This window comes from Panicum hallii, chromosome 3, assembly GCF_002211085.1.
Source record: "Panicum hallii strain FIL2 chromosome 3, PHallii_v3.1, whole genome shotgun sequence".
In the NCBI taxonomy this organism is placed as follows: Eukaryota; Viridiplantae; Streptophyta; class Magnoliopsida; order Poales; family Poaceae; genus Panicum; species Panicum hallii.
Genome location: NC_038044.1, coordinates 18,526,617 through 18,542,802, shown reverse-complemented (window position 1 = coordinate 18,542,802; position 16,186 = coordinate 18,526,617). Strand labels below are relative to the sequence as shown.

Genomic DNA, 16,186 nt, shown 5'->3' with positions numbered 1-16,186 from the left:
GGCGGATAGGAATGCCTTATCCCAGAATTTAGGGGTATGGATGCGTGTGCTTGTAAGGATAGGCCAACCTCAACGATGTGACGATTTTTGTTTCAGCAGAACCATTCTGCTAATGAGCATGAGGACAAGATACTCGATGGGACATGCCAATTTTATAAAAAAAGGTAAGAAGCCTCTGATATTCCCCTCTCCAGTCGATCTGCATAGAGATGATTTTTTGATGAAATAGCCTTTCAACAAGATTTTGGAACTCATGAAATTTTTGAAACAGTTCAGATTTAAATTTGAGAAGATAAATCCAAGTAAACTTGCTGTAATGATCAATAAAACTGACATAATAGTTTCTTCCTCCAACAGAATTGGGTGTAGGACCCCAAACATCAGAATAAATGGCTCCAGTGGAAAACTAGAGATACTAGATGATCTAGAATAAGGCAGCTGATAATAAGGCAGCTTATGACTCTTTGCCTTTTGACAAGCATCACACACCAACTCTTTACTTGACTCGAGCAAGCAAGGGAGATTATTACTACTAATGACTCTGGAAACAATGGGAGAGGACGGATGACCCAAACAACTATGCCACTGCTCAAGAGATGGCTTGACGACTCCGAAAGCCTGCTTTATTGGAGGTGCTGACGGAAGAGGGTAAAGTCCATTGCGGCATCTCCCTTTAAGAATCGTGTTCTTTGCGACCTGATCCTTAATCATGAAATAGGTAGGATGAAATTCAAGAAAAACTGAATTATCTTTAGCAAGGCGATGAACTGAAACTAAGTTCTTTTTAGCTTTTGGGACATGCAGGATTTTATTTAGATGTAAGTTGCAAGCAGAAGTTGGAATAATAGTACGACCAATATGATTAATTTCCATACCTACACCATTGGCAATACGGATCTGATCATTGCCTCTGTACTTGCCACGGATTGATAGCTTTTCTAAATCTCCCGTAACATGTTCGTTAGCACCAGCGTCGGTGCACCAATTTGTGTCCACTCCATAGGAATAAGCTGCAGCTGCAACGAGTCTCTCATCTGGGACGTAGTTCTAACAGTGCCGGTGGCCACAGTGATAGTGAGGAAGAAGGTGGTGATGGTATATCAAGCTTCAAGCCTGAAACTTTTTTTTTTGCATTTTGGCTAATCTTTCTACGATCATTCGGAGAGAGAAGTTGAGTTGATCGAAACAAAGGCCCAGCAGATTGACCTTTAAACTCAAATCTGGCCCAGTCAAAGGTATCTCCGCCAAATATGGGCTAAGCAACCTCAGATTCCGGCCTGGCCCATGCACAAGGAAGCGATGGCCCAGACCGCGCATGCGGCAGCCACGACGGCCGGCCGACGCCGCCGCGGGTTGCCCGCCGGCATCCATGATCCATGTGCTCGCTGCTCGCGCACCACTCGCGCACGCCGCGCCGGCGTGGCCGGAAGCGGAAAAGACGCCGCGAAACATCATCAGACTATCCGAGAGATCTCCGCACAGCCCCCATCTGGCAATTACCACACAACACCAGGGACCCGCACGCGAAACCGCCGCGCCGTGTTCCGGGCGATCGGCGACGCACGCACCCGGCTCCGCCCCCCTCGGCACCGGTCTCCCAGAGTCCCAAACCCCACCGGTCTTTATTACCCCTCCCACCTGCGGCGCCGTTGCGTCAGCTCGACTCCACCACCGCCCCCTCGTATCTCCGCATCGCCGCGCCGCCGCCTCCCTCCTCTCGCTTTCGCTTCGCTTCGCTAGCGCTACCGGAGACCGGACCAGACCCGCCGCGCCGCCATGGATGAGGAGTACGACGTGATCGTGCTGGGCACGGGGCTCAAGGAGTGCATCCTCAGCGGCCTCCTCTCCGTCGACGGCCTCAAGGTGAGCCCCGTACACCTCCCTCCCGGCATTCGGACCTCCCCGCTTACCTCCGAGTCCGATCTGCCGCTCTCCCCACTTCCCCGGACGCCGCTCGGGGCCTGCGCCGGTGGGGCCGGTTGCGCGCGTCGTGGTAGTAGATCAGGCGGTGCTGGCCAGTCCCCTGCTTGATCCGGGCCTGGCGCGCTTGGATGGGCGCTTGTCTAAGCTGTCTTTGGTCCTTGGAGTTAGCAATTGATCCACACGATCGTGAAATCATGCGAATGTGCCACGATCGGGGGCCGGTTAGATTCTTAAATGAGGAGGCAAACTAGTGAGATTCTAGTAACATCCCGTCCAAAAAAAAAGTTCCAGTAACATCTATCTAGATTCAAGGGTGGTTCACTGCATTGAATTTTGTGATCTAGCGTATGATATTCCTTTCTGGGACCTAGAAGTGCTTTCCCGTGTTCTGCAAGACAATAGTGACGTCTGTCCTCTGATGTCAGGCGACGAGGCATGGATCAACTATCATTTATTGAAACCGGATTGAACAATGCTGAAGTGTAACAATCAGCCTACTACTTTAAGTTGACCAATGGTGGATTTGCTTAATGGATTCTGATTTCTGAAGAATTTTTTATGATGCTTTTGCAGGTTCTACACATGGATAGAAATGACTACTACGGAGGAGATTCCACCTCCCTAAACCTGAACCAGGCAAGAAGCTATAAATCTATGATTTTTGTTCTATCTGAAACTGTAACTTGTTCTATCTGAAACTGTAACATGTGTTAAGTAGTTATATGTCTTTTTTGTGTGTGTGTGTGTGTATGTATGTGTGTTGGCAAGTCATTCAGTTGGTTTGGATAATTAGTGACTGACGAAGTATTGTTTTATCATTGTATTCCCTTTGATCCCCCTTTTTTTGTGAACAGCTCTGGAAGAGGTTTAGGGGGGAAGAGAAGCCACCGGCACATCTAGGTGCGAGCAGAGATTACAACGTAGACATGGTTCCAAAGGTATGATGATCCCCCATGGACTGAACCTTTCTATGTACTTATTGTTTCTTGCCACAGACTTATCATATTCGGCAAAGATTAACTGAACATATCATTCTGTATTCTTGCACACTTACTAGTTTCTCTATTGTTTATTCATTGCAATACCAGATACCTTGGCACTTGTTAGTTTAGTCCTGACTGGTACATGATTGCCTGGTATTGGAACATGCCAATTCTGCCTGGAGGCTATTACTACCTTGTACTCGAAGTCTCGAACCCTGTTCAGATAGTGTTTCTTGTAAATGTATTATTGCCGGCAATGAACAATAACTTGATTCATAATTCAGCCCATGAAATGCTTAAAGCCTACAAGGAATATGTTCTTATGTTAATGTATTGAGGACAGTGTATATATCAAACTCTCCTTTTCTCTGACCAGTTTATGATGGCAAACGGAACTTTGGTTCGTACTCTCATTCATACTGATGTGACGAAGTATTTGTCATTCAAAGCTGTTGATGGAAGCTATGTCTTCAGCAAAGGGAAGGTAATGTCTCAAGCTTAGACTCAACCATCCTACTCCTACCTTGTGGGTCCAGTCTATGCTGGATTTCTCACAAGTGGCTTCTGTATTCTAATTATATTGCTTTGTTGCATTTTCATCAGATTCATAAGGTTCCTGCCACTGACATGGAGGCTCTTAAATCTCCTTTGATGGGTCTATTTGAGAAACGTAGAGCAAGGAACTTTTTCGTTTATGTCCAAAATTACAATGAAGCTGATCCAGTAACGCATCAGGGGTTGGACCTCACAAGGATTACAACTAGAGAATTGATTACGTGAGTATCTTGTTCATTCTCGCATCATTCCTTTTATCAACACTGCACTTTACTGATAAATCAAGTTAGTACCTTTTTCCATTTTTGTTCCTTAATGTTTCCTTGTTTACCATGTTACGTATTTTAAGATTCTCATACCACTCCCCCATGTTGCTGCATGCATCCTATATGATTCTTCACCTACTTTGGCCTCTTTCTGCTTTCATATAATATGATGATATTTTGTGCACGGATAAGTATACAAGTTCCTCATTGTAGTGTCATTGATGAAGAACTAAACAAAACTGCTATAACTGTTCAGCTTGGCATTTCGTCCTGCATTATAAGTAGCCTTATTTGCCATTTCGTTTTCAGGAAACATGGACTGAGTGATGATACTGTGGATTTTATTGGCCACGCACTTGCTCTTCACAGGGATGATCGTTACCTAAACGAACCAGCCCTTGATACTGTAAAAAGGATGAAGGTATGTCTTGAGTGAAAATTTGGTAGATAACTTTTTCCCCTTCAAGAAAGAAGGTGGTTTCTGACTACTTATATTATTGTAAATTTGTAACAAATCTACTTCACTGGCATATATGTCCTTTTGTTATATTCCTACCGTTTTGAGTATTCTTGGGTGGAACGTAATGAAATTTCATTGGCTATCTTCTGTTAGCTTTATGCTGAGTCTCTTGCACGCTTCCAAGGAGGTTCGCCTTATATTTATCCATTATATGGGTTGGGTGAGTTGCCACAGGTCAGTTGTTTCTCAATTCCTTGCTCTATGTTAGCCGCTTATACTGCACTTTAATGCTTTTAAGAAGCTTCCATCTAAGATGCTGTCTTATGGTTCAGGCTTTTGCACGTCTAAGTGCTGTTTATGGTGGTACTTATATGTTAAATAAGCCAGAGTGCAAGGTAGTGTCTTGTTTTTTCTCTCCTAATATCATGTCTGAGAGCACAATTTATCCAATATGCTCTTTTCTGCTTCGACTATATGATACAATTACAGGTTGAATTTGATATGGAAGGGAAAGCGTGTGGTGTTACTTCAGAAGGTGAAACGGCTAAATGCACAAAGGTTGTCTGTGATCCTTCTTACTTGCCTAACAAGGTAAATGCCACTGTGCCCATATAAAATTGAACTATTTTTATTTACATATATCCGAAGCAATTTCACTGAAATGTTCATATATACCAATCAAATTTACTGAATTTTGAACCTTCCTGCTCTAATACCTCCATTGGCTGCTTTCACATATGGAGCTACATACTGCTCTCCTGCTTTGGGTTCACTTTTTGTTTCTGAATAGGTAAGGAAGATTGGAAAAGTTGCACGTGCAATCGCTATTATGAGCCACCCAATTCCAAACACAAATGACTCCCACTCAGTTCAGATTATTTTGCCGCAGAAGCAACTTGGGCGCAAGTCAGACATGTGGGTCTCTTACTTCTACTTCAAACAATTTTCATTGGCTAAGTGTCTTAATTCAGCTTGCACCACTTGGTTATGACATGCATTCTGGTAATGTTTCTTAGGTATGTTTTCTGTTGTTCATACACACACAATGTTGCGCCAAAAGGAAAGTTCATTGCATTTGTGTCTGCGGAAGCTGAGACTGATAATCCGCAGTCTGAGCTCAGGCCTGGAATTGATTTACTTGGTCAAGTAGATGAGCTGTTTTTTGATATATATGACAGATATGAACCTGTCAATGAACCATCTCTTGATAATTGCTTTGTTTCAACGGTAAGTTTAGCATCCTGCAATAATAAAGTGATTGCTAAGTTTCATATATTTTAGATGTTTATGGAGGTTTTCTTCTTTGCAGAGTTATGATGCTACTACGCACTTTGAAACAACTGTGACAGATGTTCTCAGTATGTACACAGCGATTACTGGAAAAGTAAGCTTCATCATCACATCTTTTTATATTTGGAATGCCTTTTTTTTCAGCAAGGTAGATGCATCAGGTATTAATTTCATCTGTGCTGCATAAGGCCTGAGAGTTCAAAACCTGCTTCCAAGTTTTGCTCGCTTTACGCTAAATTTGGTCAATTCTTTGCTAACCTCTTGTTGGTAGTAGAGGATTCGCCTCAAGAGAAAATTAATCCCCAGTAGACATCTAGCTCAGCAATTTGCCACTATTATTCCATGTTTGCTGGTCGAAAGATGGATTGCACATCTTAACTCTGCCTGCTCTTCTCGCAGACCATTGATCTCAGTGTTGACCTGAGCGCTGCCAGCGCTGCTGAAGAATACTAGAGATCTTTGCGTTTAACTCAAGACACCATACTTTTAAGAACAGCACTTGGCAGGCCTTGCGCCCTTGCCTGGTGATTTGCCAAGTTACTTCAGCTCCACCATATTGTGGTGTTCGGATCCATGCTTGCTTGCAGCAGCAACATTGTGCAAAGTTATTAGTCAGATGATGATTGTGGTTCTTTTGTTACTTACATGATGATCAAATGGGTGTAAACTTTAAACTGTGCTCACGTTTGCTAGAACCTCTTCGTACTCATCAGTGGTGTATCATAATCACTTTTCAGCTATGCATCTCGGTCTCTTGCCCCGCAGCTTCATGCCCCAACAGTGGTTCACGGGTGAGCCAAAGCAGGGCACCCTAGATCCACTTTATGCCCCGAATGTGACAAAGCATGATAACTTGTATTGTATGTTGTTCTATATCTTCATCAATTTAGACGAATTTAGGACTTCCGTTTATGTCACCTACTCTCTCCGTTATCCGTTCCAAAATGGAGGTTGTTTTGGTAAATTTAGATATATAATTTTTACTATGCATCTAGATATAATATTTATCTAGATGTATAATAAAAGATATGTATCTATATTTGCTAAAGGAACTATAATTTAAAATGGAGGGAGTACATCCTTGTGTCCATCTTTGGCCAAGCCAGGAGCTATTCGACGGCCATCCCCAATCATGATACAGGCATACGGCAAGCTTGGCAAGTGTTCATCTTCCACGAGGTTGCCACCAAGACCGCCGTTCTCCAGTTTCCCTTGCTGCCGAGCGCAGCGAGCTCGACCACTAAAGACCAAGCCACGGCCGTCCAACACTTGACTGGGCAGTACAAGCATCGAGCTGTACTGATTTGCACAGGTATGCAACCAAATTGATTCTGTGCAACCAAAAGTTGAAGGATCTGAAATTACATAGCAAGCCAAATGAATAATTGGGCACACCGTTGCCTTTTCCTTAAAAAAATGAATAAGTGTGTAACGTGGTTGGAGTTATGGTTCGTTCATATTGCATCATTCCAACCAAACTAACTGTTCAAATTACTGTTTACAGAAATTACATAGTAAGAGCCTGTTTGGCAGGGCTCCGGCTCCTCCAAGAACAGCTTCGGCTCCGGCTTGTCTGGTGGAGCGGTTTCTCTGGTGGAACTGAAGCCGTTTTGAAAAACGTTTGGCAAAACGGCTTCACCCTATTTTTTTGAATGGATTGAATATGTCAAATATCCAATATGCCCTTGGCTAGTTGACATGTCTATGTGCCTATATTTATATTTGCACTCAGTTAATATTTTTAATTAATATAAAAATAAATAAATAAACAGAAATATTGGTTACGTAATAATCATAATTATTGTCTTGTTATCCTAATAGAGTAATTCTGAAAAAAAATCAATTTTCACATAAACCATATAACCATTGATACATGCTCATGATGATCTAGAAAGAAAGATTGACCGTGTAAGGTCATCACGAAATCTATCCATGGTCCGATCGTTAGATTCTGGAGTTGACGTATCTCTTGCATAACTAAGATGTTATGTATATCTTACCGGTACAGTGGGCACATAATCAATATCCCGATCACATCTATAAAAAATCTTTATCTTGTGCATTGTTCTCACGAATGAAGTTATGAAGGCACATGATTGCGGCGACAATCATCTTTTGCTTATCCAATGGGAAACTTGGCATTTTAAGAAGTATTCTCCACTTCATTTTTAACACACCAAAGGCACGTTCTACCGCATTTCGAATACTTGAGTGCAAATGGTTAAAGTGTTCATGCTCACCACTTGGAGCAGGACCCCTCCTCCAATCTAGCACATGATATCTTGCACCCTTGTATGGTGCCAAGTATCCAGGTCTATTTGGATACACAACATCAACAGCGTAATATTTTTCTAAAATCACATGCAAACTTATATGAGCTACAATAAAAAAATTTCCATGTACAGACTTGTTCGCAAAAGCAAGGTATCCTGCAGGGGGTGGGGAAACTTGTTGAAGCATCCCCTCATCAGAGGTGACTAAATATGATACAAATATCAGTCCCAGGAGGCTGATAACACATTTATTACATCAGATGGTTCATTACCGTACAAACCGTCGAGGTAGCGGGCACTGAAGCACCACTATCAAGAGGGGCAACATAAGGACTACAAGCCAAACTAAAGTGCCAACGAAATTTAAGATAATATCAGAGTCTTGCGCCATGGTAAGCTTCCTGTGGAGATCCTGAGCCACATGCAAGGTTGGGTGCAGGACGGCGACCTACTCGACGTCTTCAGAAACGAAGTTCGGATCCTCCTCTGTGAAAACTAGGCAAGAGTGAGTACATACGTACTCAACAAGTCCAACCACACCCATGGAGGGGAATAATAAAGATCATGCACAGGATATATCAAGGATAAGGCTAGTGTTCGTTTGCGATAAAGCGAGATTTTACACATGCAAGGGTTCATTTAATAAAAGAGTTCTCTCAAAACATTTTTGTAGTGGTCGAATAATAAGTGGGTTTGATCCTACAGAAAGGATCCAAGTTTTAATGCTACCAGACTCCACATCCACAGTAGCTCACGGCACAACCACCGGACACTTTCAAAACAACTCACACCACAAAACCAAGCATCCCAAAATGTCTATTGAAGTGACCATGCCGTAACTCATCCAATACCGTGGACACGGCTATTCGAATAGATTTTACACTCTACAGAGGTTGTATACTTTACCCACAAGTAGGGTACCGCACTACGAACACTTTAGTGTCGCTGCGGATCCTAACAAAGCCATTACCCACCTTAGCTGAATCTAACTAGCCAACACGGAAGCAACCATGGGGTTAATGACCTATCAATAAAGTCATAACCGGGACATAACTCACACAAATCGTATTCCTTTCCCATGATCTCCCATTGCTCACCAACTCTCCTTTTGGCTAGCAGAACAACTAGTGGGGTTTATGCTAAGCCGTTGCCCACACAACGGTCGAGTGGTCGTACGATAAGTGGGTTAGGCAAGATGACACCTCAGTTCATCATTACATTGATAAGACGGACATCTCCCAACCATGCTCAACCACAAAGGTACACTCTTACCAGTGGCATTTCACACAGGAAACATCGTCCATCTCGTCAAGTTATATCTTTCTTTTATTTTCCCGAAATTCCGTTTTATCTTTTAAAACACTCACACCTTTATTTTCGATAAAGCGCATTGTGGTCATGGTTAAAATATAATAAAGGGAATAAAAGGTCCTAAGCATCTTTAGCTGTAGTTAACATCCAACAGAGCAAATACTATATAGACATTAACCCAAGTCATCATGGAATAGTCATAGCAATCAAGGGGTGGCTATCCAACCATGTCTTACAATAAAACAATGCATTTTATAAAACATGCCAATAGGTTGTGTTTATAAAACTGGGATAAATATGCATCAAAGGATGGGATTGGACTTGCCGTCCTCAAAGCCTTTCGGAAGCTCCTCCTCGAGGTACGGGTCTTCGGGCTCCGACTCGCGGTCCTGCTCCTCCTCGGTCACACTGTCAGCTATGACACACAAACAATCACACAATAAAAATAAAGTTCGCCGACGAGCTAAAAAAAAGAGAGGAAAATAGAGAGCTTCGATAAAAAAATAGAGAAGACTATTATATTTGTCAGATGTGGATCCTGAGACTTGGAGAAAATATTTATGCGTGGTGGAGTTTGGAATCGATTCGGAACAAAATGTCGCATGAACTGATGAGTTAAAGGTCATTTAGGGAGTAGTTTAAAAGGACGGGGACCTATTTGTAATGAAATAAAGAGATGGAAGGAGCTCTGGTTAAATATTTGGGAGAGGGAGGTGGAGGGTTGCGGACTGCATAAGAAGGAAAAGTGGAGGGGGTTATGCACAAGTCTGCCTTTCTTCTTCCTCGAGACAGAACAGGAGGGGGAGGGGAACGGTAGAATTGGGGGGGGGGGGGAGCGGCCAGGCCATGGGCGCCGGTCCCCTAGTGCATGGCAACGCCCTGGGAGGAGGGGAAAATGGAGAGGAGGCCGAGGGGGTCCGATTCCGGCCATCACCTCGTGCGGAGACGGTCTACGGAGGGCTGTCCACGGGGATGGGTGGTGGCTGGCAATGGTGAGCGGCGGTGGCGAGCTGCAGCGCGAGGTAGAGGAGGGGAGGTGCTGGGGCAGTGTGGGCGGAGTGAAGGGCGGCTTAGGGTCTAATTTATAGGCCGAGAGGAAGAGGGGAGATGGCTGGCATGGGAGGGTCACGGGCAGTACAGGAACCTCGCCATTAATGGTGGCCGGGATGCTCGGGGACAAGGCGCAAGCTGCGAGGGCGAGGGGACGGGACGGAGACGGGCCGGTGCAGCAGCGGGCCGCACGCCGGCTTGGCGTGCACGGGCAGCAAGCACGCAGCGGCACAACGAGTAGCAGCGGCCGCGGCGGCCGTGGCGTGTCGCGGGCGGCGTGATGCGAGCGCGCGTGCACAGCCAGCAACGGGGCAGCGGCGGGTCGTGCGCTGGCCCGCACGTGCGCGCAAGGAGCGGGCTACAGCTCGAGCAAGCAGCAGGCAGCACAGGGGAGAAAAAGAAAGAGGAAGCCAGCGTAAAAAAAAAAGTCTGGGAAAAAAGTTAGAAGAGAGAAATAAAATGGATTTGAACAAAATATGAGAAAAGAAAAGAGGGGACACGCGCGCGGCACCGACGATCGCGGCCGGGCAGGCGCACGCTGCCGACCGCGACACGATGGTGATGCAACGGGACGGCGGGGCCAGTGGAAAAGGAAAAGAGATGGGCAGCTCCGTGGAAAAAGAGGAAGAGACTGTGCGATGTTAGAACAGCGGAAAATTGGGAGGTGGGCTTCGGGAGCTCAAGCGGCGGAAAGGTTTAAAAGATTTTTAAGCGAGTGATTGGTAGTGCAATTTAAATAAGATAAAAACGCGGGCGTTATACTTGTCCTCATCATGCCTTAGTGCATGAAACAACACATTAGTGTCATGCATAGATCCAGGTTGCCCAATAGATGCATATGTGAATCGCAAATCAAAATCAACAACAGCAAGAACATTTTGTATCGCTTTGCTACTTCGGGCAATGTATCTGATAAGGTCATGTGGAGGTGGTGTAGCCACAATGTGAGTACCGTCTAGTGCTCCAGTGCAATCTTTAAAATATGGCATCATCCTACGATCATTAGCGATCCTTGGATGTGTAGTACGAAAATTAGGATCAATCGGCCTGATATAGTTCTCACACGTACCCACCACACTAATCAAGACTTCCTCAAATTTTCTACTAATGCTCTCACCAGAATGATTGAAAATACCATATATTGCACTGTTGGACATACCATGCCCACATATAAAAAGAAACATAGCAAGGGATTCTATAGAACTCATATGCAAAGATGACTGGAGACCATAGGTACTCACGAGCAGATCATGTAGCTGGTAAAATAGCTGTGAATCCATTCTGAACAACTTGTAGCTTCGCCGAGCAGATCATGTAGCTGGTAAAATAGCTGTGAATCCATCCTGAACAACTTGTAGCTTCGCCTAGTGTTAAGTCTTTCCAGTGTCCAACTATAGCCACTCTGTTGTGAAATTATAGGATCATTCTTGTCATGATATATCATGTAACATTTAGAGGCAACGAGAGCAGCAGTAAACATATTATTCTAAGCAGTCCTCATCAATGCTATAGTTTTCATAGTCCAATCCTCATCAGAACCACTATCATCAGTCTTAAGAGAAAAAGAATCAGATCTGTGCATGAGATAAACAGCACTCATTAAAATAATATCATTATTACAACCTTACAGTACATGTTCACGAAATACTTACAGAGTTCAAATTATTACTACATATTAAAAAAATATTCCAATTGCAAGGATACAGTGGTGATGCTACGAGCATCTTGCCAAGACAAATAGGATGCTTTCTACTTAGGCACATCATTTCTTGTCATCCACTCATGCTTCTTTGTCAACCATTCAAATCTCTCCTTGGGAGTGTCCAAAGTCATAAACATCTCTCTTTCAGCCCTTTTGGTAAAAACAAGAGATGCTATGAAAATGCTCATTGGTCGATGGAACTAACACCACATTCCTTCACCAAAAGCATGACATCCTTTATGGAGCAACTAGAGTTATCCTCCCTTCTTATAATGGACTCACAAGATACAGTTGTTCTCTCATTCATCTCCACAATCTTGCCCATCTGTTCATGAAACCAATGACCAGCACTTGTCTTCGGCTTCTTCCCTTTGGTGTTGTCAGCCCTTCTATCTCTCTTCCCCCTCCCACTTATGGGTGTTACCTCCTCCGACTCACTATCATTTTCTTCATTGAAGGGTTCATCTTCGCCATCAACAGGAATGGGAGATTGTGGCGGGCTGGGTTGGGAAGGTGCTACACCACTAGAAGCACACCAATGATCATCACTAGTGTTACGAAGGTCTTCAAACATAATTTCTAATTGTTCCTCATTTTGGATGTCTCTGTTCTTGAATCTGGTGCAGCCCTTTATTTTCTATAATGCAACAAATAATTTTGAGCCACTTAACAAAGCATGACAGTGGACAAACAACTAATTGTAAGTCTCATACCTGTGCTGTTTCCTTCCACTAAGTCTCTATCATGACAATATCCTTCCCTGATGCACTCCATCCTAAACCAGTCTGCTTAGTGAGTTGCTTCCAAATACCATAATCACTTGTCAACTTATCCCATTTATTCTTGAACTGTTTTGTAGTATACACAAGCCCAGTCCTATTTTGAAACCTTCTTATCATATTCAGGTACCCGGTCTTATTCAAATGAGTGGTTGAACGATTTCCTTTTTGCACTTCATCTGAAAAAGCTCACACGCTATTCTAGTGTTCTCATCACATCAATCAGCTTCTCTGCTACCAACAATATCAGTACCATAAGTACAAAACATCAAGTAGCTACACATCTTATTTCAACTCAGGTATACTGCCCATTCCATTTTAAATCAACTATGCTGGACATTCGATTTTAAATCAAGTATGCTAGACACTGCAATATTATCCAGGAATTTGGAAGCAAGAGAAGTATTCTTACATTGGATCAGTAAGGTCAACATCCACACTTGTAGGGGCAGCACAAGCCGGCGCCTGCAGCCTAGGAGCGCGGCCACCGTGTCCCCCTTGTCGGCGAGCAGCGGCTCCTTGAACTGCAACAGTTTCTTCGGCCGGTTCTTCTCCTACCGTAGTCTGGTTCCCGATGGATGTCGAAGCTGGCGCCGTTTGTGCTCCTAGCACGCTAGCGAGCCACTCTGTCACGCCCATCCCGGCCACCATGCCTTGCCAGGCTGTCGCGCCTTGCCAGGCCAGCGCGCCCAGCCCCTTCGCCGCGCCCTGCTAGGCCGCCGCGCCAAGCCCGGTGGCCACGCCCCCAACGCCTGCATCAGCCTCCTCTTGAATGGATTTGTCGATTTTGCCGCTTGAAGTGGCCTCCCTGCGCGGCGAAGCCGCTAGCCGCCGGAGGGGATTCATGCCGCCGCCGCCGCTAGGTTTTGGCGAGAGAGAGAGAGAGAGAGAGCTGCCGTGGCCACTGCCCCGCCCCGTCCCGATGCTCTGACCCTCCGCACCCGCCCTCTGCCCCACCCCGACCGCGTGCTCCGGCCTGCGCTGCCGGCCGCCTCCACCCCGCCCCGGCCGAGCGCTTCGGCCAACGCCACCGGCCGCCTCTGCCCCTCCCCGGCCATGCGCTCCGGCCCGCGCCGCCGGCCACCTTCGCCCGGCCCCGGCCGCGCGCCGCCAGCCACCTGCGCACTGCCCTGGCTGCCGCCCTCCTCTCGCTGCTGTGCCGTGGGCACCCGGGGGCACGGTTGGCAAAGGGTGAGGCGGAGCCGGACAGAGCCACGTTTTCTGGCTCCGCCTCCCCCAAAGTGCTCCAGAGAGCGTTTTTTTTCGGGCTCTGGAAGCACACCCTGTTTGGCAAGGCTCCGGCTGGAGCCGATTTTGGAGCCGCTCATGGAGCCCTGCTAAAGGGAGCCTAATCCTTACTAAACCAGTACGGCTACATGTACAACCATTTGAGTACAACTTAATGGTTCAAATCACCAAACTCGTCAAAATGGTAGTACCTGAAGCATTTCCCTAAATAAAAGTTAATTGAATGGTTCGCATTCGTAGTATGAATGCACTCAACACATTTCTCCTTTTATGGACAGATTCTGGACTTTACTTACTGAATTACTAAAAATTTCTTCAAATGTTGTCCCATAATATATCTTTAAGTGCATGGCCTCTCATCCTAGTTTTCTGGCTTCATCCCTAGATAATCAAGATTCAAGTCAATGCCACAGTGGCGGAGCTACAGGGTGGTCCAGGTGGGCTGCGGCATACCCTAAGGCCTAGCCCACCAAGGACCACCCCAGTCCCCACTCCCCAGCGGCCCAGCCGGCCAGCCCAGTAGCCCATCAAGGAGGCAAGGGCAGTAGGGCACAACAGTACAGCACTGAGGCACTCGTGAAGAACCAGTCCAGCACTCCAGCCGCCAGACGCCCAGCACTAGTACTGCCCACCCCAGCACTCCAGTCTCCAGGCTCCAGCAGTCCAGATCCAGCTCCACTGCTCCGGTGCTCCACTGCTCCAGCACGGCAGCACCGGCCGAGCAGGCGAGCAGCAGCCGGAGGAGGCGCAGGCCCCGGCGTCCACGTCGTCCCCACCTTCGCCGGTAAGCGCGCACCCCCCCCTCCCGGCCCCCGCGCATGCGAACAGGAAATGGAATGCCATTCTTTCTCTCTGTTTCGTCAATTTGGTCTGCTGGTAGTCAATTTGAGTTAGGCCGGTTTTTCACACCATGAAGGTCGCATGTTTGTTTAAATGCTTGCAAGGAGGCACATTTCGATCTGGCATCTAGTATGGGTTGAACTACTAGCAGCTACATTCTTGGACCAGTTTGGGTATGGATGCGATAATCAACAAGCGTATGAATATATCTCAATTTGTTACTATGCTGATATTTCTCCAAATGCTCACTTATGCCCTTTTTTCTCCAACAGTTTAAATTGGGCTAAAATTGATCTTCTGCATTTTAATACCAAATAAATGATTTTCACATGACATTGCATATGCCCAGTGCCATCAGTACATTCATGTTGTGCATGATACAGCTAGCCTATGGAAATCATATATTCATGAAAACAGCTACCAAAAGATAATATTTTAGTTGTGCAATACAAATGTGCTAAATCCTAACTTTGATTCCAATAGTTTGATTGCTTAATTTATAACATGATGTGGCCTTTTTTAATTAGTATAACGGCTTGATGGCTGATGCACTATAATTTTTACATTTGATTGTAGAGTGATTGAATTATGAAGAGGGATGGAGATATTGCATCTCTTTTTCGAAAGCATGCAGCAAAGAGGCAAAATGTGAATCCTATGCCACCTCCGGAAGCAACTCAAGAACAAGAGAGAGTAATTGAAGAAAATGTGAATCCTATGCCACCTCCACCTCCACCACATCCGGAGGCAACTCAAGAGCAAGAGGAAGAGAGAGTAATTGAAGAAATTGTGAATCCGACGCCACCTCCACCGCCACCACCGCTACCACCATCGGCTCCACCAACTTATGACGTGAGTCGTCTTCCAAATGATCCAGGTGAAAGACAACCCATTGCAAGTTTCCATGCTAATGATCATGATGCAATTCGAATAGCATATATTCTTAGAGGTCCATTTCAGCCATATGCACATGAGTTCCCAAAAAGGTGGATTGGAGATAGAGAACGTCATTTCAACTTTGTGTGGTTTCACAATTTTCCTTGGGTTGAATATAGTGTCAAGAAAGATGCTGTGTTTTGCTTTATATGCTACTTGTTCAAAAACAAAGAAAGTAAGGGAAAGGGAACTGATGCATTTACTGTGAAAGGTTGGAAAAACTGGAATATAGGAGAGAATGCACTTTTGAAACATGCACGTTCTAAGGCACATAAGGCAGCCCAAGAGAAATACTTTGGTTTTCTGAATCCTGATGCAGCAATTGATGATAAAATTGAGAAGTGGAGTGATGAGGATCGTTATCTGTATAAGAAAAGGCTGACTTATTCACTTCGATGTTTGAAGTTTCTTTTGCATCAAGGATTAGCATTCCGTGGACATGATGAAAGTGCAGAGTCTAGCAATAGAGGTAACTTCATTGAACTTTTGAAATTTGTTGCTGCACATAGTGAAGAGGTGAACAAGTATGTTCTAAACAATGCTCCAAGTAATTGCACTTTGACTAGCTCA

At 45.2% G+C, this 16,186-nt stretch overlaps 1 protein-coding gene across 1 annotated transcript; it reads left to right on the top strand.

The window, feature by feature from the left end:
• The first annotated feature begins 1,403 nt into the window (after window positions 1-1,403).
• On the top strand, window positions 1,404-6,241 carry LOC112887157 (guanosine nucleotide diphosphate dissociation inhibitor 1-like). The gene is made up of 13 exons (XM_025953259.1): window positions 1,404-1,863; window positions 2,497-2,559; window positions 2,778-2,861; window positions 3,283-3,390; window positions 3,510-3,682; window positions 4,037-4,148; window positions 4,341-4,421; window positions 4,520-4,582; window positions 4,677-4,778; window positions 4,978-5,102; window positions 5,204-5,414; window positions 5,497-5,571; window positions 5,877-6,241. The coding sequence occupies exons 1-13, from the start codon at window positions 1,777-1,779 to the stop codon at window positions 5,928-5,930; spliced, it is 1,338 nt and encodes a 445-aa protein (XP_025809044.1). The 5' UTR covers window positions 1,404-1,776; the 3' UTR covers window positions 5,931-6,241.
• The last annotated feature ends 9,945 nt before the right edge of the window (window positions 6,242-16,186 follow it).

Coding starts and splice junctions, on each gene's coding strand:
- LOC112887157 (XM_025953259.1), top strand. CDS start 1,777: ATGGATGAGGAGTACGACGTGATCGTGCTGGGCACGGGGCTCAAGGAG. Junction 1,864..2,496: donor TCTCCGTCGACGGCCTCAAG/GTGAGCCCCGTA, acceptor ATGCTTTTGCAG/GTTCTACACATGGATAGAAA. Junction 4,149..4,340: donor ATACTGTAAAAAGGATGAAG/GTATGTCTTGAG, acceptor ATCTTCTGTTAG/CTTTATGCTGAGTCTCTTGC.